Consider the following 27,305-nt stretch of genomic DNA (forward strand, 5'->3'; position numbering starts at 1 on the left):
AACTGGTAGAGATGAGGGTCATGGGGATTGATTGATTGACATAGCGAGCTTCTGAAGTGGAGACAGTGGACGTGTTGCACTGTCATTGCTTCATTGCTTGCATCATATGTAAAATGGGAACAAACAGGCACCGACACTCAGTTCAGTTGCTGATACATTTAGGAGATTAAAGAAGTTGCGTCATCATCACCATGAGTGACTGGACTGGCACCAATCTGAGCTCAGCCAGTTCTGCAGTAAGGTGGTAGATGTCTCTCTCACTTTTTAAAACCCAAGTTAAAATGGAAACATATGTGGGAATAAAACTGAAAAATAGAGGAATTTGTCTTTAAAAACCAAATAAGGAAATAAAGATGAGACATAAAGGTTTTTTTTTGTTTGTTTCCTAGTCGTACTGATGTATTTGAAATATTTAAATGAATTGCTTGTTTTCAAAGATTCAAATTCGGAACCATTTATAAAATTCTAATTGACATCCCAAAGTTTATAAATGTCCTAAATAAGTCAGGATGACTTTTAGATGCATGGATGACAACCTTTCAGTGGAGGCAGCCATAAAAATGCCATCCCTCTGATGATCTCAGAGCTTCTACAGACTGGCAGATGACCTGAACTTTCGTCATTTGTGAGATGCGAGCTTTTCCGTGAAGAGTCGGCAGGTAGCATCACTTCCTGTCTGTGCGTACCTGCAGCCTCTCGGCCCACGCGGACGGACCGATTGATTTTTGAAGCCTATCGATCTGCTTCCTTCGCGACCGGCAGATCTATTATAATGACATTGTATCTAAATCCTATTTGTTGGCCAACCTGCTCCCAAACATAACCCAATAAACTAAAGAGGGGGACGGATGAGCTCTCCTCTCCGTTCGCCTCCGCTCGGCTAAATCTTCATAAAAACGAGGGAGGGATCGGAATAAAAAGGCTTTCTGGCTGAAATGACATTATCCATAAGGAAAGGAATCTATTAAAAAAAGGACAGGGTGCTTTAATGCAACAACCTGTGGAGTTCATGTAATCACTGTAAAAATATGGACATGTCATAAAAGAGGATCAAAAAGACAAACAACTCAAGAAAAGCGAAATACGTCCATAACCTTTAACAAAACCTTTAGTTTCAATTAAATATCACTAAAATCTTTTTGATTGATAAATGATGCATTTCTATTTTTTTATATCTTAATGTCTGCTTTAATTTTGATGTCAGTTTTGTTTGTAAATCAACATAATTGAAAAAGATCAAGACGGCTCGTGAGGGTGGGGAGAAAAAAAAGTGAGGGCGCGAGACGGGAGAGAGGGAAAGGAAAAAATAACAATGAATGAAAATGGAAGGAAGGATGGGAGCGGGAGTCAGAGAGAAAAGAGACGAAATGGAAAGGAAGGCAGGTCCGAGAAAAAAAAGGGACAGGGTGATGTAGGAAGGCTGAAGGAAACGGTGTAAGAAAAAAGGTGAATTTTGAAAGATGTGGCAACTGGATATATTGTAAATAAAAAAATATATATATACTGCTTATTACATACAGAATGCTGCTGGTCTGACTGTGTGAAGAGAACTCATTGTTGAGGAATGAGTGAAACTAAACTGGTAATTTACACCTACAATGATCATCATTTAATTATGATCATCATGGAGATAGAAGTGCCGCAGTTCAGGACAGCAACTAATGATCATTTTCATTATTGATTAATCTGTCGATTACTTTCTCCATTAATCAATCAGGCTTTTAAATGTCAGAAAATGGTGAAAGATGTCAATAACTGCTTCCCAATGCGCCTAATATGTCTTCTTTTGTCCTGACGATCGGTCCACAATTCAAAGATATGCAGTTTATTGTCATAGTGGACTAAAGAAACCAGTAGATATTCACATTTAAGAAACTGGAATGAATCAATTTGAGTATTTTTTAAAAAAGCAACTCAAAACAATAAATCTATTGTTAAAATAGTTTTCAATAGATCAACTAATTGACTGATTGTTGCAATTCTACTGCTGTTATCCTTAAAATTAGGCTGAAATTAGTAACAGTATGTTTACAATATATATTTAAAAAATGTAATTCTATTATTGACCGAATTTTGTAAAATGGGATCATGATATATTCTAAAAGTAAAATATTCCATTTGAATTTATTAAGAAATAATTAGAAATGATTGTAAGTATCAATCGTAATGATTGTGTCATATAATACAATGAATGACCACCCAGCCTCAGCTGCAGTATGAGCATATCTAATATATATAAACATATATTTATGTTTCCATGATGATAAAAACAGTAAATATCAGATTTTTTCGTAACCCTGTTGGGGAAATCAAACCGATAACCTTCCCAAACCTCCCCTCTAAAGCTGCAGCCCCACAATCTTCCCATCATGCACCTTGGCTCTGCCTCCATTGGTAATCAATGGGAGACTGGTAAAACCTGATCACCAGGGACTGTGAGAGGGGGATCGATACCAGCAGGAAACTGATGTGAGAACGAAAGGAGGGAGGAGGGAGAAAGGGAACGACAGACAGAAAAGTGCTGTGAGAGAAAAGAGAAATTCTCTGAAAAAGGTTTTTTTTTTTTTTTAAATGAATATACGAGAACTAATAAAGACAAAGAGAAAGCCTGAAGCCTGAGACAAAGCTATACATTTCTCTGGATCAAGAAGAAGTTCCATAAAACACAAAGAGTGCTGGGCGGGGGGGAGGGGTGGTGTAGACGCTGTCCTTACAGCAAATGTCAGGAGACAGAAAATCTGGGGAAATAATTGAAAACACAATTAAGTTGATAGAGGAAAAAGATTTGAGTCCTGAAACTGTCGCTGCCCTTCCAACCGGCCCGAGTCCATCTGAAGGTTAAGTGTATTTTACCGTCTTAAGACACAGACAGAGGAGCTATCTGCGCTCTCTGGAAACAACGCTTCAATTAGACAGTATGAAGGGGGGGGGGGGGGGGGGGTACATGAGATACCACAAACAAAGTTTGTAAGTCAAGGTGACCAGACAGTAGCAAACTGCTGGTTTTACTGGTCCTTTAACTACATCCCTGCTGATCAATTTACAAATCATCAATTTGTAGCCAATGGTTTGCCAAATACCCTTTGACCTGTACCCCCAGAGACGATAGGGTCTCATCATCATGATGTAGTAGCACAAAAGTATCTTATATGATGAGAATAAATAAGAAATGTTGCTTCAAACATGTTGGTACAAGTTTAAAAACCTTTTCTGACACTATCAGCCAACTGAACACGAGCGTAGTCCGTGTTCACATGCTTTGTTTATTGATTTAGGGATTGTTTTTCCCATGGGAGACATATAGACTTTCATTTAACATATGAACAGGTTGTATGGATTTAAGGCATGATCTCACCAGAGAAATTATGTCATGAAATCAATTCATTCCGATGAAATCACCACAGTGAAGTGAATCCACCCAAATTTGTAGAAGCTAATTTATTTTTGGTTACCTTTGGCCTGGAACTTTGCACCGCTGACAGATCGCAACTCATCTTAACGATGCTAACAGACAGCTGGAGACCGTTAGCAAGCTTGCTCACTCCTTCAGTAACCCTTTAATGACTTAAAGTGTAAACTATGCAGTATTCAGGAAACAGAAGAAGCTCAGAATGCTATTGTAGACGTCTACCTCTAGCAATGATACATGACAAAGCCAACATGCTGGTTGGCCAACCTGGCAGCAAAATCTTTGTTTCCAGGATGTCATTCTTTACATTTCTATTCTATTTTCTCTTTTTTTATTATCTTTTTTTCCCTTACTCCTATAAGTTTCGGTGTAGTAGTAATGTAGGAGAGATGCAGTGTAAAAGCATGTAGGAGGACTTCTCTACAGCAACTTCAACCCTCAATCACATTAACTCTGCTCCACTTCATAATTCAGTAATATTGTATGAAGGCATAGATCGTCAGTATTGAGAAGCCTGAGGTCTTTTTTTTTCTTTCTTTCTTTTAATCCTCCGTCATCAATTATGTGTTTACTTTGCAGTTTAATTTATGATCGGACAGGTTTTTTAATACAACCGATATTTTTGGCGCTCTGCTGCTGTTAATGAAGCGGTCTGAAAAATGGCTCTGGATGTTAATTTCCCTAATGCGTAGACAGTGAACGACCTCCATCACACCACTTCTTCATAAAGAGAGAATTATTTTTTATTACGGCCGCCTCGGCTTAGTCACGCGCTCTCTCCTCTCGCTCGCGGATGAATCAAAGCCGTCTGACAGAATTAGATTTGGAGCCGGGCAAATGAAAAGCGTCGCGACATACACTGAGAGAGGAGAGAGAGAGAGAGAATGATCCTCCCAACAAACAGAGAGAGGAGAGACGAAAAGGGCGGCAGGTGAGAACTACAGATAATGATGAAAGTGAACATCTTCCAGAACATCTAATGAAAGACAGACACATTTGAATTTGATAGATACATCAATAGCTGGCTGTGTTACATAAATGCATCAATGCACTAACTACAACCAGAAAAGAATCAAATCAAATACTTCAGTGTGGATGAAGTAGGTATCTCTGGTACTGTGTACGCTGCTTCTTCTTAAATGTCCTTTGTATTCTCATTATTCATATTTCAATTATATGTTTTTATGAAGCTCATAATATATATATTTTTAAGTAGGTGCCATTGTCTAGATGTTAAATCAAAACGCATTAAAAGTAAAGCTAAGAAACTGTCCTGTATCATCAAGACACATTCTTGAAGAAGTTATGGATATGGAAAAGTAAATATACTTCTTTTTGTATTTTTAAGTAGTTTCAGAATAGAATAGAACAGTCAGAGTTAGTTCATGAATTATTAGTGGATTAATATCATCATTTCACAGTTGCCTAACACTTGTAATTGGTTGAAGATATTTAAAATTTTCCTTGAGCTATCTCAGCATGTAAACCCTAACCCTAACCCTAACCCTAACCAATGTTCACTGTTTGATGGTCTACGTATAAAAGGTTAGTTGTTGAACACAGAGGTCATGGATAGGTGGTCAGGGTTGATGAATGTATAAAGCTCAGGACTTTGACAGCAGAGACCAGTGTGTGCCACCTGCTGTTAAATTCTAATCTAGAGGAGCACTTTAAAGATAAAGTTAGGAAAAGGTGCTTTTGGTTACCCTGTGGGTTTTTTGTAGTGGCAGGTTGTTGTTGTTCCAGTTGGCAGAAGTAAGAAACAGTACTGTGGCAGAAAGGCAGGAAAGAAGAAGGCTGCAAAATAGCTTTTTGGACTTTTAAGTGGTCTTCTTATATCAGTTTAGTAGAGGAGAGGGATCATTTTTAATATGAAAATGTAAAGGAATGCTACTTTATAAAAGCTATTTTGATGTTGGATTTCTGAGCAATGGAAATAAGAAAAAAGCTTGATGACAGATCCTTTGTGTTATTGAAAATAAATCCATATGGACACATCTGCCTGTCAAATCATGATTTTTTTTTTTTTTTTTTTTACTTAGGCACACAACACTCTAAAGGTGCGTGACTGAGTGCACAAACTGTGAGCGCCGCACCTCGCACGTTCTCCAGGCTTTTCCGCTTTGTCTAAAAAAAAAAAAACAGGAAACCCTGCAGATGTACAGTTTGTTGTGGTGAGCCTGAAACATCAGATCAATTCTAGATGTCTGATAGTTAATCTAAACTGATTCCATATCTCTGTGGTGAAAAGACACATTATCTGAGAAACATCTGAACTCAACATATTCCTGAAGTGAAGAAGACTGAGAAGAAAGAAAAGACTGATAGGAGGTTGGGTAACTATGAGATATGAAGGACTTTGTAGCTCCTTTTCAATTCAAGTGAACATAGATTTAAGCCCTGAGAACCTATTCAGCATCTTACTATGAATCATACAGTAGCATCCTGCATGACCGCACTATATTCTTCCAATGTAACAATAGTTGTGATTATTTCACATGTGAGATTCTTGTATTTCTGTTTTTGTCAGTGTTTTTCTGACTAATTGGAAATAAGTGATGTCACATAATTTCATGCACCAATCAGAATTCAGCAGTAATTAAATACAGATCTAGCAGTTGTGAGGTGGTCTGGATGTGCTGCCAGCCACTGTTAGTCATATCTGATCAAACCACACCCGCACAGCCCTGATGAGTTTTCACTGTTCAATTATTAATAATAACTACAGATGATTTTTTCTGCCAACTTTAATGGTGGTATTTATTAGATAATGAATATTTAATTTCATAAAGCTATGAAAGATTTGAAACCAACTTTTCAGGGGCTTTAAGATCTCATCAATAAAACAATAAAACTGGCCTCGCTGCGTCAGAATTGGAATGACACACATTTACATTTTATGGCTCGAGGTTGGCGTACCGATGTGTCTCCCTGTCTTTCTTCATCTCATTTCCATATAAGCCGATTAGAGTGTGTGATCAGTGGAGGATCTGAGGTGAAAAGGTGATCAATGTGACCAGTATTAACACCTGAATCTGCCCACAGGCCTCATAAAACTGCATCAAAAACAGCACAAGGACTGGACGCATTGAGTAATGAATCATTTTCATACGCTTTCTGAAGCAGGTAGTTTACAGAGCTTATTTTACTTTTGAGCTGTTTCATTTTTTACATTATAAACTGGACTTAAAAAAAAGAAGTTATTTTTTTATTACTGAATTGAGTTTTTGAATTGAAGGAGCTGTGTTTAATTCCATTAGTTTCAACACAGACTGAGATATGGACTCTCTCACATATGAACACGAACTAATTATTTTACATTTGAATGACTTCATAACTTTAGCTGGCACCAATAGTCAAACCATTACAGTACGAAATGTCTGTGACAGGGAGTTGGGATCATTTAGTAGCCAATCAGATGGCTTTTAAACCAGTTAACAAAACTGTCAATCCATCAGACAGTTCAAATGTTGCTATTAAGTTAGTAATCAAACAGCCAATCAGGCATTCAGATAGACGCCAAGAAAATCAGTCAGTAATGTGGTCAGTCAGTCATTTCCGTTTGTCTCTATGACTCGTCTCTGTCTACATCTGTGGCCGGACCATCATCAGGCTGCAACACACACACGCGCCGACAGACACACACACACGCACGCACGAACACGCCCCCAAGGCCAGCATTTTATCTCTGTGACACATTCATAAAACCCTCGCGCGCACACAATCACACACACTTTGCCTTCATGTGCACATTATCACACACACACACACACACTGAGTGTCATACTGTGATCAGATGTGAGAGAAGAGGAACAACAAATGATACTGCAACCAGGAAAACTTTGTCACTATTATTATTCTTTGTCTTACTTGTGTTTGGAGGATAATGATAATGATAATCATGCCCTATGATTTGGTACTACAGCTGTCCATAAAGATTTGGGGGATGTAAACAGGTCACATAATGCTGCCATTCATTTCATGAATTATGCTGTGGGCTGCCTTCATTTGTTCATATTTTTGGCATTCTGGCACCAAAAAAAAGGAGGCAGAATGAATTATTAGCAGTTAATGTTTGCAATATACCCACAGATGTACAGACAAATATCACTTGATAACATTGTTTCTTTCCTCAGGAAAATTCTGGTGTTATATGGAGTGTCTTTATTCTGTGATTCCTAAACAGGATTATGTGTCTCTGTAAAGTGCAAGTCACCCTGAATCTAAAAATACATGTATCATGTCTGTGTGATCAGTAGTGACTGAATTATGACTACAGGAAATTGGATTGTCATTTTTGACGCATATTGCAGCCATTGGGTCATTAAGTGCCTTAATTGTCTTGATAAAAGAGCTAAATCAGCCAGGCTAATTACAATTACTAACCTCCAGCCATGTGACACACTACACTATACCTTAAACATATACTACACCATAGTATACAACACTATAGTATACCAAAACATATTATACTATACCATAATGTACTATACCAAAACATAATACTATACTGAAAACATGTACTACTCTATACTATACAATCTCAAAACATATTATACTGCACCTTTCTATACCAAAACATACAATACTATACCCAAAACATATATTACACCAATGCATTACAATACCAAAGCATACTGTACTATAAACAAAACTACACAATCCTATACAATACCAAAATATATAATCCTACACTACGCCTTAAAAAAGTACTTTGCCATATTATACAACACCAACATAATATTATACTACACTGTACTGTACTAAAACAAATACTACACCATAGTATACAATGTCAAAACATATTATCTTACACCATAATATTACTCTATTATACTATAATATACTACACTGTACCATACATACTAGACTATGCCATACTACACTAAAACATTCAATACTGTGTAGTGCACCATAATATACTACACTGCATCATACTGTAATGCTGTTTACTGCCGTGTTTGATGTTGCTGGTTCTGTACCAAAGACATCAGAAATAACATTCCTGTACATTTATAATATCTGGACAATAACTTCACTCTTCTGTGTGTAATACAATAATATTCCCATACACCAGCTGGGTCCCTCACTTGGTAAAAACAGCAGAAACACAATCATAAGAAACAATCAGGAGCGTTCAGAGTCGCAGCTCAGAACATTTATCTCTCCCTAAGTTCAATCTGTTCTGAAGAGAAATGTGATCTGACCTAAACGACCTCCAGGCTCCAATATTAGATTAGCCTGGGAGGCTAGCATTTCAGCTAACCAAATCACCACTGGACTAATGACACCGAGAGGTGAGGGTCAGCCTGACCTTTGACCTCTGGCCTCTATCTGTGCTGCTGTGGACCCCTCACAAGGGATGAGAGAGGGAAGCGGAGAAAGGAAAGAGGCGAGAAAGACATTTTCGTTCATTTCCCCCCTCTACTTTCTTTCCTTCCTCACATCTAACACAATGAGGAACTGATGTATAGTTAATAACACCACTGCATGATTGACTCCATTATTTGAAATGATCCCATTTTTATACCAGAATGTGTTTTATTTAAAAGTAACATTGCAGGTATGAGTGAATCTCTAAATTCATTTGCACTGTGAATATAAAAATCAATAACCTATACATTTAAAATATGTGCATCATCCATATATAAGACACACTGATTACAGGTATCCATCTGTGGTGTAAGTTAGCATCTTGTTGGTTACGATGCATCAGCTGATGCTCTCTGCGGGACTCCTGAAGGAGACAAAATGCCTGCCAGCACAGAGAAAATGGGTGTGTGCGTATATATTTCTGTGTGTGTGCGTGAGAGAGAGAGAGTGGGGGGTGGGTGATGAGGCTCTGTCCAGCGGGGACCTTTGACCTCCCTAGGGTCACCCCCCCCCCCCCCCTCCATCACAGGCAGAGATGAGATGCTCTCTCAGTTTGTAGAGGCAGTCTTCCCTCTAGTGTAGGAGCACATTACTGTCTCACGCTGATATGATCGGGTTTCAATGCGGCTGTAGATATTTTGTATCATGTTTTTTATATAAATAAACACATGCTGCCTCAGGATTCATCCACTGCTGTGACAGTTGCTCTCACCACCAATGGATGGACCTCCAAGCCTACAAAGGGCTACTTTACTGCTTAAAATGTGAAAATACCAGAAATCTTGACTTTTGTTACAGATCATTAAGACTGAGTCATGCTAGAAAAGAACTAGTTTGTACTCAATGCATTGTGCTGTACGTAATTAGTGTTTTACATGTATTCACTATATGTATTATTTACTTTGTTGGTGTTGATGCTTTGGCAACATGTTTTTCCATCAAAATTTCATGCCAATAGAGATTCATGTGTGCGTATGTGTGAAGGACATAGAGAATAAGAGAGGTGTGTGTGTGTGTGTGTGTAGGAGGAGGGTGCTATGGATCCTAATGACATCCCCTGACACTGCTAGGGACATAATTACAACACACACACACACACACACACACACACACACAGGTTTGCGAGAGAGAGAGAGAGAGAGAGAGAGAGAGAGAGAGAGAGAGAGAGAGAGAGAGAGAGAGAGAGAGATGAGAGAGAGAGAGGGAGAGAGAGGGAGAGGAAGAGAGAGAGAGAGAGAGAGAGAGAGAGAGAGAAGAGAGAGAGAGAGAGAGAGAGAGAGAGAGAGAGAGAGAGAGAGAGAGAGAGAGAGAAGCTCTGGTCTGGGAGGTTTTGCAGCTGTGGCACCAAGCAACAACTGTTGTCACCTGCACATCCTGAACTCTGTGTGTGTGTGTGTGTGTGTGTGTGTGTGTGTGTGTGTGTGTGTGTGTGTGTGTGTGTGTGTGTGTGTGTGTGTGTGTGTGTGTGTGTGTGTGTGTGTGAAAGAGAGAGAGAGAGAGAGAGACAAGGGGAGACAACATTAGACTGAGGTGATGAGTCTATTGCCGTGGTAACAGCCTGCAGCCAAGTGAACGTGCGGCTGTCGACGTCGACTTTTTCCCTTTGTCTCCTCTTTTGTTCCCTCTTTCATTTCCTTCCCTCATTTCTTCTCTTTTCTTCCACCTTCCTCCTGTCCTCTCCCATTATCTCTTTTTCCCTCCTTTTTTTCCCCTTCCCATTTTTTTTAGGTTATCATCTCCTCCTTTTCTCTAACTCTTAATACAGACTTGAAAAAGTGCGAAACTATCCTTTAACTGAGCTGTAATGTGATGACCTGATGAGCTCGACTGCTGACCACAGCTGTCAGGCGTCACACTTTCTCTCTGACAGTCTCTCAGTCTGTCTCTGTGTGTCTCTCGATTTGTTTCATTGGTCGATCAGAAAAGAAATGGGGGAAAAAAATCCAACTCAAATTCCCAGAGCCTAAAGTGACATCCTCAAATTACATCTTCTAACCCAGTTTACAACCAAACAGCAAATCCTCATATTTGTGAAGATGGAACCAGAGAATATTTCATTTTTTTCTTGATAAAAGACTCCAAAATGATTCATTGATTATGAAAATTGTATATTAACCTTCTGTCAATCAACTCATCATTGAATCGACTTTTTGTCTCAGTTATACTTAGATTAGTTAAACGTTGCGGGAGGCAGTATTGACTGTTTCAATGCCTTGGAGCTCTTTATTCAGAAATCCTGTGTGGTGGTGGTACTACTATTTTTGGACTTGATTCTATTTATTGAGTTTATTTTATTTTATATTATGCAATTATCAATTCATTTGTCAATAAATATTATCTGGCTCCAGCTTCTCCCGTCTTAAGATTTGCTGCTTTCCATCAGACAAAAAAAAGGCAGTTTTTTTCACAAGCATTTTAGAAGCTCAACTATTGTTTGTTTCGTTACAATAAATAAATAAAAAATAAAAAGCTCTGACTTTATTGTTATAGCACAGCTCTAATTGAAATAATGTTTCTTCCTCAACAGAAACCACTGAGATATGGTTAGATTTTCCACTACACTACATTGCCATTTGTGTGTGATTTTTTTTTGAATGCATTCAACAGAATAAGTTTGAAAAACAGTGAAAGGAACGAGGGAAGTGAAACCAACAGGGAGAGCAGAAAAGTTTTATAACTCTGAGTTTTTTTTTCCTTTTGCGGTAGATAAGATTCAGACTCTGTTGTGTTGGAGGCATCTGCTAACAGATTTAATACTGCAGAGAATGAAAAAAAAAAAAACACACACTGCTGTCAATAGGAGAAAAATGAGCTGTGAGAAATGATAAATTGTCAGACACGTCTGTGATATTGACTGGTCTGAGAGATGTGGGAGGGAGGGGTGGGAGGGGGGGGGGGGCTGCTGTGTGGGTGAAAGTGACAGTGTGAGACCGGTGTAGCCATTTTTTAAAAGGATATTATTTTATTTCATTCTCTTGTAAATGTTAAACTTAAAGATGGAGTATGTGTATAATTTTAAAGATGCAGTATGTAGAATTTTAAATGTGCAGCGTGTATAATTTAGCGGCATCTAGCCAAATTATTATCTAGCAGAATTTAAATATTCATAATGATATTTTCATCACCTGAAACTAAGAATCATGTTTTCCTTAGCTTAAAATGAGCATTTTATATCTACATAGGGAGCGGGTCCTCTTCCACAGAGCCCACCATGTTGTTCCACCATGTTTCTACGGTATCCAAGAATGGACAAACCAAACACTGGCTCTAGAGGCAACTTTTCGTGTTTTTCACAAGTTTCGAAGTTGCCGTAGATTCTCCTAACGCTTGGAGGTGGAGAGGTATTCAGTTGGTTGCAATCCCCAGACCTAACCATTAGATGTCACTAAATCCTACATACTATTCCTTTAAAAAAAAAAGGCTTTTCATGTGAGTATTTACCACTATTCAATCTGTCACGGCTAAACCATTCAAGGAAATGTGACAAAAGATAAATGGACTGTAAAAGTGTTTGGTGTGTGTGTGTGTGTGTGTGTGTGTGTGTGTGTGTGTGTGTTGTGTGTGTGTGTGTGTGTGTGTGTGTGTGTGTGTGGTTTATATACCTGTGCCGCAGTGTCAGTCGTTTTCCTGGGGAGAAGTGCTTCTCACCTTTCTGTGTTAGTGTACGTATGTGTAAGAGAGGGAGTGTGTTTGTGTGTGTGAGAGAGAGAGAAAGGGAGCATGTGTGCCCACTAAACATCAAACTGCTTTTAACACCATGCAGGTCACACTACACTGGCATTACACATGGGCTGTGTGGCATCAAACATAGCCCCCCCCCCCCCCCCCCCCCACACACACACACACACACACACACACACACACACACACACACACACACACACACACACAATGCTCAACCTATGTTCATAGCCATCAGAGCAAAACACCTGAATCCTGAATCTCATCAGCACATAAATGATAAATCATCCATTCATCTTATACCACAAACACCCTCAAAGAGTAAGTACATCCCCTGGTAGGACCTTCCTTTCCAGCAGGAGCACTTAGAAGGCAGTTATAATATGTAGATTACGGCAGTTTGGGGACAATTAAAAAAGATTCCCTCCAGACATGTTTTAAGATGTATATAAAATCCTCCACTTGTACTCTATGTACATTTCCCAATCATTCAGTCAGAGAAAGAGAACAGATCCAAAAATGACTGAAATCCTCAAACCCTTTTAAACTTCTGACCTCAATTTAAGCCCCTTTGAGAGAGTCTGTGTAGTAATCTGTGTTACAGCTGAGCAAGCAGTTTGTTTCTTTGGTGTCAGTACGTTGTCATTAATGTTGGAATCAGATAGGATATTTGAGATGTTGAGTGATCACAGAGTCACATATCCCTTCTGAGACTTGGCTGAGAGGGATGACAGATTAAATGTTGGACCTTGACCAATAATAACTCACCATCTATTCCAACTTGTGTCACTATGTTGACCTTCCTATGATAACGATTCATCAATTCAACACCCATGAAGATAAGACCCACTTATACCAGTTCAGACGTATTATAAGGTCTGACATCACACTTCTTAATATCAAGTATCTAATTTAAAGGAATAGTTGAGAAGAATGTGTCTGAAAGTCAAAATTGTATATATTTTTGTTCCTACCTGCTGTGATGTCGTCATCGGTGACGTCCATTTCCTCCTCGGGAGCCTTGGTTTCTATTGGCTGAGCCTCGGGAGGGGGCGGGGCCGGAGGGGCAGGTTCAGTGGCTGAACCGGCTGAGGAGAGAGAGAGGGAGACGAACGTTTCAGTTAATATTAAATAGCAGCCTGTATCATCACAGGAAACACACACACACACACACACCGCCAGGAATAGCAGCAAATGTGTGTGTGTTTGTGTGTGTTTGTGTGTTAGTTAGCTCATCACACCAGGTTTCTGCGTCGCTCCTTATTATCAGGCTAACTGCCCTGGTTAAGTAGCTAATAAAGGTTTATTGGGCCTTCTCGTTATCTGGAGACTTAATGAAAACATACACACACACATACACACACACACACACACACAGCTGCCCTCTCTATATTTAGTGTTTTCATTTAGCCTTTATCTCTCCATTGCCAATTAAGAGTGGCTTTTCATTAGCGGCCAGGCTAATAAATGACGCTGTGCTAATGAATGAGACGACTCAAAGGTAACAGAGCCGACACTGGGCTAATCTCCAGGAAAACAGCCTAATTAATTAGGACACACATGCATACACAAACACACAAACACACAGACACACTCTCTGATCACTATGGTTCCGTGTGAAAAAACACAACGAGCAGCGCAAAAAGAACGGACACAAAACCACCAAAAAAGGAAGGTTATTTATATTTTGGGTACAAAACTTAAAAAGATAATGAATTTTAAAAAATACTAAAAGCATCACATGTGTTTATAATAAGGGTAGCCAATGAAAAAAATGTAATTACACTGTGTAATTACATTGATTAATCCTGGTTAACATTGTGCTTCATGTTCCAATTAACACTGCTGACCGCTCAACATAATGACTCTGAGCTGCTTTATGTCAGTCAGTCAGTGTCACACACACACACACACACACACACACACACACACACACACACACACACACACACACACACACACACACACACACACACACACACACACACACACACACACACACACACACACACACACACACACACACACACACACACACACACAGAGGCCTGATACATAGCTCTGGTCGTTGATTATTTGCTCATACGTTAAAGTGATAAAAACGTAATTGGGCTTAATTAAAACATAACTGATGCTCTGCTGTGATTGGATAAAAAGTCCAACTGAGGTTTCTGTATGAAAAGAGCTCTCTCTGTCTCTCTCTGAAAACTGAAACAAAAACCTTTATTAGTAAAAAAGGAGAGATGCCTAAGGAAGAACAGAAGAGGGATACATATTGTATATACAAAACAGACAGAAGTCCCAATGGCAGAAAGACAATGCAGAGGATCAGAATTGTAATAACAGTAACAGCTATATAGTAACAACACTATCATTTACCACATAACGTGATTTATACATGCCGTCATTTCATACTATTTATGGTCAGCATTCTTTCTGCAATAGTCCTTTAATGTATTTACATTCAGTAATCCTCTATATATCCCTCTATATAGTAGTTTTTATTGGTAGTGGCAGGGCACGCCATTCCCATGATGGATTCAGATACTACTTAAGAACATGGGATTCACAGGAAAAAGATGTATATGTAATCCAGAGCATTTTTATCTAATTTATGTCAACCTCACTGTTTACTTTCATTAAATATGACGCGAGAGCTGCAATGAGGCAGCAGTGGATTCACATTGAAAGCCTTTAATTGGATACACAGGGTGGCTTTTATTGTAAAGCACAACATTTCTGTAAATAAAAAAACAAGATAACAGTCTATTTTAGCTAGAGCTACAGTCTGCACACCTGCAACTCTTCAGCAAGGTACCAAACTTCACTGCGACAAACTGTTGTGTGGGAAAGTGCATTCACAGTGTGCAGAATGAAATCTGAGTTCAGTTTGTCTGGCTGCACTGCAAACAGTTGCTCTTCTGTTGCTTTTCAAGGACTGTTAAATAGCATTAAATAATTCATCGCATTTGCCGTAACCATCGTAACCACAGGTGTTGCTATATCAACCGGGTCTGAAAACTAGCATGTGGGACCTGAATGCAGATCCTCAATCTCAAGTCATTGGTCATTTTGATGAGAATATTGATATTAAAGGTGCAGTATGTAGAATTTAGTGTCATCTTGTGAAATGGACTTGGCAGAAATGGAATATAATATTAACAAGTATGTTTAATTAGTGTATAATCACCTGGAAATAAGAATGATTGTGTTTTTGTTACGTTTGAAACTTTATATCTACTTAGGAAGCGAGTCCTCTGCAATGGAGGTCGTCATGTTTCTACAGTAGCCCAGAATGGACAAACCAAACACTGACTCAACACTGATGTTTTTTGCGAGTTTCACAGTCCATGTAGATCCCCTTGCACACTTTGACGGGGTGAGGGGGGGGGGGGGGGGGTCCTCTGTTGGTTACAATCTGAAACCTCACCACGAGATGCCAATAAAACCTACCCGTACACCTTTAACCTGGAATGTGTTACATGTTTACATTCAATTCTTTCCCTTTACATTATTAGTAACAGCAGCAGGGTTAAGGTTGGGGGAAAACTATGGTGTTCGCAATTAAACTTAACCAAATGGCAAGTTGTTGCTGCGCTTGGTCACGCCTGTAAAGACAACTCTACGATCCTAGAGACCTTAAGAGACCACAGAGACCTCCAAATGACTCAATTCATGGAGAGAGACTGCCATCCAATTAGCAAAAGATGAGCTTTTGATGTAAAGCATGAAAATACTTGAGACCGTTCTTGGTAACACTCGCTGACTTCCTGCATATTCCAGGAATACTTAATGTGTACACCCTCTGGCCTTTCGAAGAAAATGGCAATGAACAACGCATGTTCATATTGCATGTGAGGTTGGCGAGCTACACACCCATCCACCACCCAGACCACCGCTCTCTTACTTCCCACCTGGCTACTTAAAGACGCTGGCCGGGCCTCTAACCTATAACTGTCCTGCTCGAGGGGAATGACAGAAAGATACAGGAGCTGAGGAAGGGGAAAGGAAGAGATGGAGCTCTGTGTGGTTAAAAAAAAGGGGGTGGATGACAGGGTGGAGGAGAGGAGGAAGAGGGAGGAGGGGAAGGGAAGGCGTTCTGCCCTGCTCCAAGGTCAAGCTTGTCATGTCAGCCATGACACATAGCTCCCAGCATGCCTTGTTAACCTCCAGGACCTCCTCCTCCTCCTCCTCTCTTCTTTCTGTTGCTCTCTCTCCTCTACTGCTTAAAACGCACTCTTCCTTTTCACTTCTTCATTTCAGGAATTTGTTGGGTTTTTTTTCCCTTTTTATTTTGCTCAGTAAATGTAAGAATTGATAAGAATTGATAAAAGATTGAAATGATGATGGATGGACCATTTTTATTTTATTTTATTTCCATTTATATTATATCTATTAATTTTTCTATTTATTTAAAGGCAAGGGAAGAAAAAGCCATTTATTGCCTGTTATTTCCATTTTTATCAATTTTCCACCTCAACTTCACCTTCATCCACTCAGGAAAGTAAGGGAATAAAAATGGGAAAGGAAGGAGGGATGGGGTAGGGAAGATGGAACAGAGGGAGGAAAGGGGAAGGATAGAAAAACAAAGAAAAGACAAAAGTGAATAATAAAGTGAGAATAGTGAAAAGGAGAAAGAGAAGAAGGAGAAAGGTGAAAAGGAGGCAGTGAAGAAAAGAAGAGGAGAGGCAATGAAGGGACAGATGTTAGAAGAATGAATGTGAGGAAGAGGAGATTAGAGGAGAGAATGACAAAAAAGAGGAGGAAGAGGTGGTGAAGCTTTAGCAGCAGCAGGTTGATGAGGAGAAAAAAACAGACAGGATTGGACGATGGAGGTAAACTAAAAGCAGAGGATAGAGAAAAGGAAATGGGGACTGCTGTTGAGTGATCAAAGAAACAGCTGCCACACACACACACACACACAGTTTGACCCCTAAAACTCCATGTGTCCGTGTGTGTGTATGAGTGTGAACAATGATGGAGGCTTTGTTTAATCAAGTGTGTGGGAATATGAGTGTGTTGGGGTTGACTCTTTCTCTCTGCCCAGCATCGCACACTCTCTCCTTGGCTTCCACCGCTCCCTCTCCCCCCTCCTGCAGCTCCGGAAGTCTTCCACCCCAAAGATTAAAGGTTCGCGCACATGTTTTATTGTCTGTTCGTACTTCTGTGCAGTGCGTCTGACTAGAGGGGCCTGCCAGAAATCATCACTGCACCTGCAGTTTGCAAAGAAATTGTTCTGTGTTAACTAGCTTTAGAGAAGCTAGTAGGCATATTTTTAAACTTTGGACAGAGTCAGGCTAGCAGTTTTCACCTGCTTCCAGTCATTATTCTAAGATAGACTAGCAGTTTAGCTGCTTCCACTCTTTGTGCTAAGCTAGGCTAGGCTAACCACATCCTGAATCTCATTGCATTCTGAAGAAACTGTTCGTGTGCGTTCTCCGATATATGTTGAATTGTTTAAGCTCAAAAACAGATAATTAGCCACACAGCAGTGGTGATGGAGTTGGTGTGAACAGGCTCTCTCTCCTTCTCTCCCTCTCTCTCTCTTTCGTTCTCTCTTCCTCTGAGTGCCGGTTAACAACTCGAGCTCACCCTGTTTCCTTTGTGTTAAAACCTTTTAAACACTTCCAGGAGAGCTGAAAGGTCAGCAATGGCCACTGCTCTTTGTGTGTGTGTGTGTGTGTGTGTGTGTGTGTGTGTGTGCGTGTGTGCGTGTGTGCGTGCGTGCGTGCGTGCGTGCGTGCGTGCGTGCGTGCGTGCGAGCGTGCGTGTGTAATCTGGTGGGCACCATGCTGAGACAGAGGGGCTCTGTCAATGACTCAGTGACTCAGTGACATTTCCTCTGCACTAAAAGCTAATGGACATATACAGGTGTATTCTCTCAAACACCGACCACTCTGCTGCTGGAGAGGAGGAGCTGAGAGAGACGCTCAAGAGGACAACAAAGTGCCTATTAGATGTGTCAACAGTGTCAAATAAGACCAATCACTCCACTTATGTTACACTCGTCCCATGTGGAGTGTGTGACGTGCGTTGTACAGTACAGTGTACAGTATATTATGACCACACCAAAACCCAAAGCTATGACTGACTTTGATATTGAAGTTTTTGTTCTACCCTCATTTGTTCTCTGCTCATGTTCTTCATCTCTCCCCATCTTCCTCCAGACAGCTGGAGGACTCACTTAACTCACTTAAACTCTGAAGTTTTGAAAAGGATGACACTCCAAACAAATAAAGCAGAGCAGAGATGAGATCCACTCTGATGGAATTGGATTTCTCACAAACAGCTTGCACAACTAAAAACTAAAAACTTTTGAAAGCTGCTGTAGGTCTCAAACCAGGTCCACACATTTGGACAATGTCGGATTGGCTTTATAAAAACAGCTTTTCTTTCAGTTTTCATCTTCCATTCACACCTTTACTTTGCAGTTCTCTCTCTAAGTGTGAATCTGTGGTACGGAAGCATTTTTACAGCCTTCAGCAGGCCCACTAGATTAAGAAACAACTGCAAAAAAAAAAAAGGTTTATTAATGTGCGCTGTCCCTACAACTTTAAACTATATAAATAAATATATAAATACGGGTGTAAACACGACCCTAAATGTATTTTTACGCTTCAAGTCTGAATCTTCTGTTTTACAAGCATCACTACAGTGACTGGGTGCTAGACTCTGAGTGGTGCCAAAACTCAAGTGATGTACACTCAACACTGTGCCTGAAGGCATCGTGTATAGACACAGATGGAGCTGTTGCTGCTCATGCTATGCTTCCTTTGTAGACATTGTTTTGTGCTAAAAGGGCATCGAATATGACTGGACTTTTTTCTGGGGTTGCTCAGTGAAGTGTTATCTATACTCCTCAAATACTGGAAGAGCTCTGAAAGACCTTCCTTTAAGGAGTGGCTACAATCTTTAATAAAGATCACATCACATCCTATAAAATAATATCAGCAAAAACGGGGTAAGATTAAAAATATAATTAATAGGTGGGACGACTTCATTAAACAACTCCGAATAGAATAATAATAAAGTGCTATTGGCTCGTTTTTGTATCTTGAACATGTGTATCTGTGGACATCCTTGTATGGTATTGGCCATCACGTGATTTGTTTTAGTTTTTTTTGTACATTATACATTACATGTATAAAAGGGGCACTGTGTGTATAGAGCCTGGACATTTTAAAGGGACCCCCATTGTATTGCTATATGGCTATATGCTATATGGTTTGTTTTACTGTATTGTTTTGTTTGTTTAAAAAATAAAATAAATGTATGCTCATGTTGTGATCATAGATTTCATATTAACCTACATTTACTGTGGACATGCTCCTAGTGTTGGGAAGACCTGATTTAGTTGTTATATTATTTTATTTTCTTATCTTTGTTTTCCTCTCATTTCTGGTTTTACCACACTATTTTAGAGTGACTTTATTTCATTATTAATTTATTAGATTTAATTAATCTTTTAATACATTCTGAATTCTATATTTGTTCTTTATGATAGTTTTTATTGAGTCATTATTTCTCTTTTTATTTTGTTTTTTTAACTATGTCAAGCACTTTTTCTCACTGTGTTACACTACTGTGTATGAGAAGTGTTGTACAAGTAAAAGTGTGATTGATTGATTTCTTCTTAATAAATTCATTGGACCCCTGTGCACTGCAGCCACAGTACTTAACGAGACAAAACAACATTTTTGAGATCAAATCCAAACCTCCGAGCCTTGTTACTGCTACCAGTGCTGGAAGGGGTCAAGAGAGTCCTAGACCAGACTATGTAGACTCACCCTGTTTTATAGGAAGGAAAACAGCTGGATTTTGATGTCAATATATGTGGATGGATGGTGTTTAACAACCGACAGACGCAAGCACAGGTTCAGGTTCAAAAGGACTTCTCAAGAGGATTTGACACATTCCCCGACTCCCCAGTAATATTCCAGGATTTCCAGGACCAGCAGGAGTCATCTTTCTGTCTGTTCCAGTCCTGCTGTGCTGCACACAGATCAAATTCAGTGACCCTTTAACCTCGCTCTATCTCTCTCTCTCTCTTTCTCTGTTCCCCCCCCCCGCCCCGCCATCCTCCCTCGTCCCCTGAGGTCACCGGTCCATCACTCCCCCACCTCCCCCGCCTGCGGTACTGCTGTGGTAACACAACACTGACCGGTCCCCGTTTCCATGGCAACTGTTCCCCTGAGAAACCCCCCCGCCTCAGCATCCTCAGCAACCACAGGGCGACTCCTGAACACACACACACTAATACACACACAGACACACACACACAGAGCATTTTAGAAGGCTGTTTCTAGTAAAAGAAGGTGGAGATTCACCTTTCTTCCCATCAGCAGGTCTAACTATAGACAGAGAGAGAGAGACCAGGGAATATACAAGGAAGCAGACAGAGACACTGACGGAAAATACAGAAAGGGAAAGAGAGAGATGGATAGAAAAATAGAGGGAGGGATTTGTTCTTGTAGGTCTTATGTTAGGCTCAGTGATTGTGGTTTCCGCGGTTAAAATAAAGAAATAAGATAATGAGAGCTTTGCAGACTGGATTAAGAACGGTAACATTATCTTTATAGATAGTTAGCTAGCTGTTTAGCCAAAAAAATAGTTACAGAAAAATAGCCAAAAACACGGCAACACCCAAACATTGTCGTTTTTGTTTGATGAATGTGAGAAACATTATGTAAACTGCTCCTGGCAACCAATACCACCTCTTCTGTGTCAACTGGAAAATTATGTTGTAGGATGGATGCATCACTCTCTACCAGTGGTTGCGTTAGACTTTCTAGTTGTCCATCATTTTGACAGTTTAGCATTGATATATAATATGTTCGGTTGCTATGTTTTAGATAATGTGAACAGCACTCCCTTACACTCTTTCAGATAGACGGCAGTGCGAGGTACTTACGGGAGCTGACAGTGTCCACATATTGAGGCAGGTAGGGAGCCCACAAGTCGATGGTGTCCTTACGCCCAGATTGGCCAATCCTTCTCAACTCAGCCAATAGGAGAGCTTGTGCTGCTTCTCGAACCTAAAACCCGTACACAGGGTAAGTTATAATGGAGCAGAGATTCTGACTAGATTTTATAGTCTTCTACAGAGGATCTACAGTTTAGCGGCCACGATGGTAGACATGCTGGATTTTTGTTTTCAGGTGTCCATATTTTTTTCTTGCAAGCTTCTCTGTTCTTTGTTTTGGTAGGCCCCAATTTTATTGACGAAACGACACACACATTTGTTTGGGTCTGAGCTGTTGATCCTATAGTGCTACATCTAGTGGCTGAATGTGGTGTATTGCAACCTTAAACAAGAATGACATGGTTCATTCTGGAAGGCTAATTGTTGGGAAGACAAATTCAAAACATGGACAGTGTTTTGCAGTGAAAGTCTTGTCTATTCTGCATGTGTGTATGTTTGTGTTACCTCGAGACAGCGGTCCTGCCATCTCCTCGCCAACATCTCCAGGAGAGGAGGTCTAAACTTGTCCAGGCCCAGAAGGTCAGGGAGCATCACACAGTGCATAGCTGCCAGCTGGCTCCAACCTGCGCACACATATATGCACACGATTAGAAAGGACTGCAGTGACAGCTGGAAGATAATTCAATGTATAAAGTCTCTCATTTGCTCATACACAAACCTCACTGCTGTCACGTAAAAAAACCTTTATCGGACAGAACAAGCAACATGCTGAATTAGCTTTTCTTACTAGCCTAACCAATTCTGCGTTTTAAAATATTTTTTGAGTACAAGTGGAAGGTTTGTTTCGCTGCTGGCCACAAATAATTATGCTTCATCCTCTGAGAACCAGGAATATCTACAGGAATCTTCATTGGAATTCTGGTCTACAGTTATTGAGGTATCTTAAGATAGCAAAGCTAGCCTTCCGGGGAAAGCTATCTTAAGCTAATAGACCTAAGTGTTAACTAAATCATCTGAAATTGCAATCATGGTGTAAAGTGAAAGAACTTGTGCTGAGAAAAGCTGACGCATCAAACACTTTGTGTCACCTTACATGATGTGTACAGCGTTTCACTTGAAAACACTGAGATGTGCGTTTGACTATTGGAAAACTAAACAACACAAGCATATTTCTGAAGGTTTTTTAAAGAATGTTTAAGTCACAATTGTTTTTAAGTTGACCTTTCAAACTATGTTTTCCATATGACAGCAGCGAGTTTCTCACATCTTTACACACATACTGACTTTGTACTTATACAGTCCTTATAAAATATAAAAACCACACCAACAACAGTTAAACACAGGATGGGAGTATTATTTACATTCTGGCTATTATTTGCAGTCTTGGTTAGAACAAAGTTTTGTTTTGTTTCTGCTAACCAGAGCCTGAGTATGTTTGATGGAGTTTCACAGGTAAACGACAGATATACAGCACTGCCTGGTGGATCGACAAAAGCCTCATAACGATACCTTGGCATGATGAATTTATGTGTTTTATTTCATTCAGCAATTAAAGTGAGGAAACTTCAGAAAACCATGTAGGTTTTCCGAACAAATGAGATTGGTGCTACAAGTACACACCTCTTTTTCTCAGCTGTGTTATCCTGAGTGACTGATGAAGAAAAAACTAACACTATCAAAATGTCGTGGTATCGCTGTAATAGGGCTCACATCCCCACTGTATCAGTTTGAGGCAAAAAACGGCATGTATTTATATGCAACACCAGAGTATAACACCAGAGAAATATACACCAGCTTTTACATGTCCGTGACAAAACATGGTCCGCAAGCACCTTCTTCACATATATTGGTTCAATATATGGTTTGTAGAGATAATACATGTATGCAAAATGTATATGTATGATGGACACTAAATGACTGCAGCAAAGAAATTCCATAAAAATTTCTTTGCCGTGGCACCATGTAAACTTACCTCTGCCATTGAAATATACAGGGAAAACTTAGTACACATAGTGCATTCAGGAACTCTATGTAGAGGTTGACAGATTTATTGCAATGAATTTCACAAAAGTAGAATATATTTCTAAAATATTTTGTCAAATATTTCACATTTGTCTAAGTGTTCTTAGCAGAGGACCATAATCACCACCTGTCTTAATACCAGCAATCAGAAAAGAATAACCAGTCAACCTCCAACATGCTTCAAATGTTTTAAAAAAATGGAAGCCAACTACTTTACTGCTGCTGCTACTAACAACTACTCCAGCTACTGCTGCTAATTATTGTAGCTGTTGCTAATACTACTACTACTACTACTACCATTACTAGCGAAGTGTTTTTGGCGCACCCAAGTAGCCTACTGGCTAAAATGTCCACAATTTGATTCCAGCAGTTGACCTTTGTTGCATGTCAGCCCCTATCATTCTTTTTCCTTCCTTTCCTGACAATTCATGCCACTGTCACTATAATAAAAAAGCATGTAAATGCCCTGAAAATGTGTATATATTAAATTAGAGTTTCTCATTGAGGGTGGAAACCTCTTTTGCAAGGAAGGTCCAGCCAAGACAGCTGAATAAAAACTTGCAGAAAAACAACACAAAGTCAGGCAACAGAGAGAATAAATAAAACAACACTAAAAATAGGCTAAAAGTAAAAACAATAAAGAGGGCAGTCATTTTACCATAGAAGTTTAAATCGTCTTGATTTCTGCCAGATATCAGATTGATCTATTTAAAATCTTCTGAAGACAATTCCAGAAAAGATGATGGCTTCTTTTGCATTACTCTCTGCTGACAACTATTCTTACTGCTGAAGTTTTAAAGTGGCTGCTGCTAAAACTTTTCCTGTGGCTTCTATTCCTACTACTTATTCTATTGCTACTTATACTTCTACTATTACTGCAATAACAGCTTATTTTGCTGCTAAGAACTATTCCTGTTGCGACTACTTACTAATTAAAAACATTGTGAACACATTTGTTGAAGTTGCTGTTTACCCTTGCATATAATTAGGGATTTTAGCAAAAACATTCCTACATGTAATTGGAAGGAATGACCCATGTGTGCATGCTTGCCGTTTTCCATTATGAAACTTAATACAAAAATGATCCTATCCAGCTGCTTTAGTCTCTGAAAATCAGAAACTACTGGTAAAACACTTTGGAAGACACTTGATAATAGGTCCCTCTATTAAATTAGCATAGTTAAATTAATTTGAGAAAACATTTATTGTCGGGTTGATGGGGCAGCAAGCCTCCATGATAAAAGTCAACATCCTGTTAAAAAAAAAAAAAAAAAAAAAAAAAAATTGCCATTTAGAAAGGAAAAAACTGCTCTGAGACAGACACCAATAAGCTCATTTACAAAAACAAAACATAATTTCCTTCCCTTCCCTTTTGTAACTTCAAAATGCAACTTTCACGGTGTATCCCACTCAAAATCTATGACAGCTTCAGATGGATGTGCAACAGGTGAAAACCAAAGAGGGATGCCTGTATGTCAAAGGAATGAAAATTTAAGTTGTTGCTAAACTTAAGGTTTTTTTTTTTTTTTTTATTTAGTTGATGATTTTTTGTTGTTGTTATAAGGGGCTTTTTCCCAGTGACACCGTCAGGTGGAAATGGCAAGCATGCAAACAGTGAGCATAGAGACACTAAAAGGTCAGGACATTCAGACAGACAGGTAGACAGAAAGACAAACAGGTAAAACAGCAGGACTGCACGATACTGCACAGGAGCCAACAACTGAAAAAAGACAAAAGGCAAGGGCATAGGGATTGTGGTCAATCCACTCTCTAATGTATCAGTTCCAAACATCACAGTAAAGTATGTTTCTTTGCAGATGACACTGATATTTGTCTTAACAAATGTTGCTGCACTAGGAAGCTCTTCCTGGGTGCCTGCAGATTCCATTAACTTGGATTTGAAGTGAAACCAATTGTTGACCTAATAGACCATCCCAGCCAGCTCAAGGAGAGTATTTTTTTGTTATTATTGTGGTTAGAGATTAGGCTATTAAATTTCAGTTTAGCTAAAAAAACAACAACCATTATTTGCAGTTTTGCTGCTGTTACATTCCACAAAATTGCAAATTATAATTCCAAGGGAAAAAATGGGAATAAGATCTTGAAAGCCACAGGTCCAGATTGAGGACTAATATTATTTGACTTGGGCTTGTAGTATCGGTTTTGCACTAGATTATGTTATGAATAATATTCAACCATTCCTTTTAATCCCATATGTTACAGAATGATATTGGAGATTAATGAAAAACTGCTTGGCTGGTGTAGTCTTAAAGATTTGCATTAAAAATACTTCAGTGTTTTATTACAGTATTCAAATTTAGTGACTTTAAATATCAATTTTTTTCAATTGAGTTGATTGAGAGTGGACTGAACTCAGCTATGACAGACAAACAGACAAACAGATAAACAAATAGACAGACAGCGCTGTAGACCAAAACAAGGACAAAGACACTAACTGGAGCTAGTCACCTGAGATGGCAACCTAACACCTGCTACAGGGAAATACAAAACAGATGCAAAAGAAGAGAAATGGGGTGATGAGACCCAAGAAGAAGAAAAACGGGGAGAAGAGCGAAAGGAATTACTAATGGGAGCAAGAGGAAAGGTGAAGGATTGTGATTACAAAAAGAGAGAAAAGTCAAGAGAACAAAGATAAACAGAAATGGAAACAGAAAGTAAAAAACTAGAAATATAGATGAGAAGAAGAGAAGGAACAAAAAGAAATACACAAAGGAAGGAAGGTAGGAAGCAGAAGATCTCCAAAGACAAAGTATCTGAAGAAAGAGTATTGCTGCGAGACTCTCCCTAAGCTGTACCCGTCAGTTCAGTCAGTACCTTCATTGACTGAGTGGATGTTATGAGAAGCAGGGCCGATGCTGGGGGAGCCAAGGGCCCCCTGGGGAAGGCCCCCAGGGGCCCTTGGGACCCCAGCAGTGGTAGCAGAAGTAGCAGTGCTGGTGTTGGCTGTGGCAGCTACAGCAGCTTGTAAAGGAAGAAAAGGAGAGAAATAGTCAAGAAGGAAGGAAGAGGTTAGGAAGATATAAATGCTGCATTCACAATACCAAACGAAGAGTAGAGACAAGCAGTCAAGCAGCCAGGAGGAAGAAAATGTCTTTACAATAAAAAAGAACAGAAAATAAAATCACATATACAAAGAAAAAAAGGAAAAGTTGAAAGAGAATAAATGTCACATTAAGTTTTATGTTCAATCAAATTCTTTCTTTCTAAAAATATTTGCACATGGCAAATATATATGGTTTGGTTAAAGTTAGGAGAAAATGTGATATAAGCAATTTAACCACAGTTGAGGTATGATTAATATTAGGGAAAGATTGTGGTTATGGTTTTTAAAAATGAAAACTAAGAGCAGGTCTGTGACAGAACAGTACCTTAAATAAGAAACAATAAACCAACATCCGCCACCCCATTCTCCACATCCTTATTTTATGCCTCTCTATTTAAACAACACATTATAAACTAGCATTGAATGTTGGCACTGTCCGTCTTTTTGTAAGGAGTAGCATCATCTGATATGAACATACACCAGGTTGCAAGAGTCAGAGGAACATTTAATTGAAGAAAGTCCAAATCAAAGGATTACAGCATATGGAAATCTGCTAATAAATTTCCTCCAGAGCGATTAGCTATGCGAAATTTCCCTCCAACCCTACCCAAGCACAGTGCTACTTAACATAAGCAGGTAATGCAAGTATTTGCAATCCATTCCTACACCTGCAAACAAAGCCTCGTTAGTTTCTGATTCATACAGAATATAAAACAGTTAAAAGACACTAAACTCATTAAGTGTTAGTTGTTAACACTTGCAAAGTTGTTCATAATGAAAATAATCATGGCACAATCATAATGTGCTCTTCTGTTAAGACCATCATTTAAAAC

General features: G+C 39.3%; 1 protein-coding gene across 2 annotated transcripts in view; it reads right to left on the reverse strand.

Moving 5' to 3' along the window:
• The window catches only part of LOC133994917 (WD repeat-containing protein 7), a 107,501-nt gene that overhangs the window by 39,222 nt on the left and 40,974 nt on the right, over positions 1 to 27,305 (reverse strand). For both annotated transcript variants that reach the window (XM_062434155.1, XM_062434154.1), the window contains exons 20-22: positions 21,891 to 22,009; positions 21,375 to 21,498; positions 13,438 to 13,551 (exon numbers count right to left, since the gene is read on the reverse strand). In XM_062434155.1, coding sequence (XP_062290139.1) covers positions 13,438 to 13,551; positions 21,375 to 21,498; positions 21,891 to 22,009 — 357 coding nt within the window. The remainder of the gene's footprint in view (positions 1 to 13,437; positions 13,552 to 21,374; positions 21,499 to 21,890; positions 22,010 to 27,305) is intronic.

The sequence above is a fragment of the Scomber scombrus genome, chromosome 15 (genome assembly GCF_963691925.1).
Source record: "Scomber scombrus chromosome 15, fScoSco1.1, whole genome shotgun sequence".
Taxonomy (NCBI): Eukaryota; Metazoa; Chordata; class Actinopteri; order Scombriformes; family Scombridae; genus Scomber; species Scomber scombrus.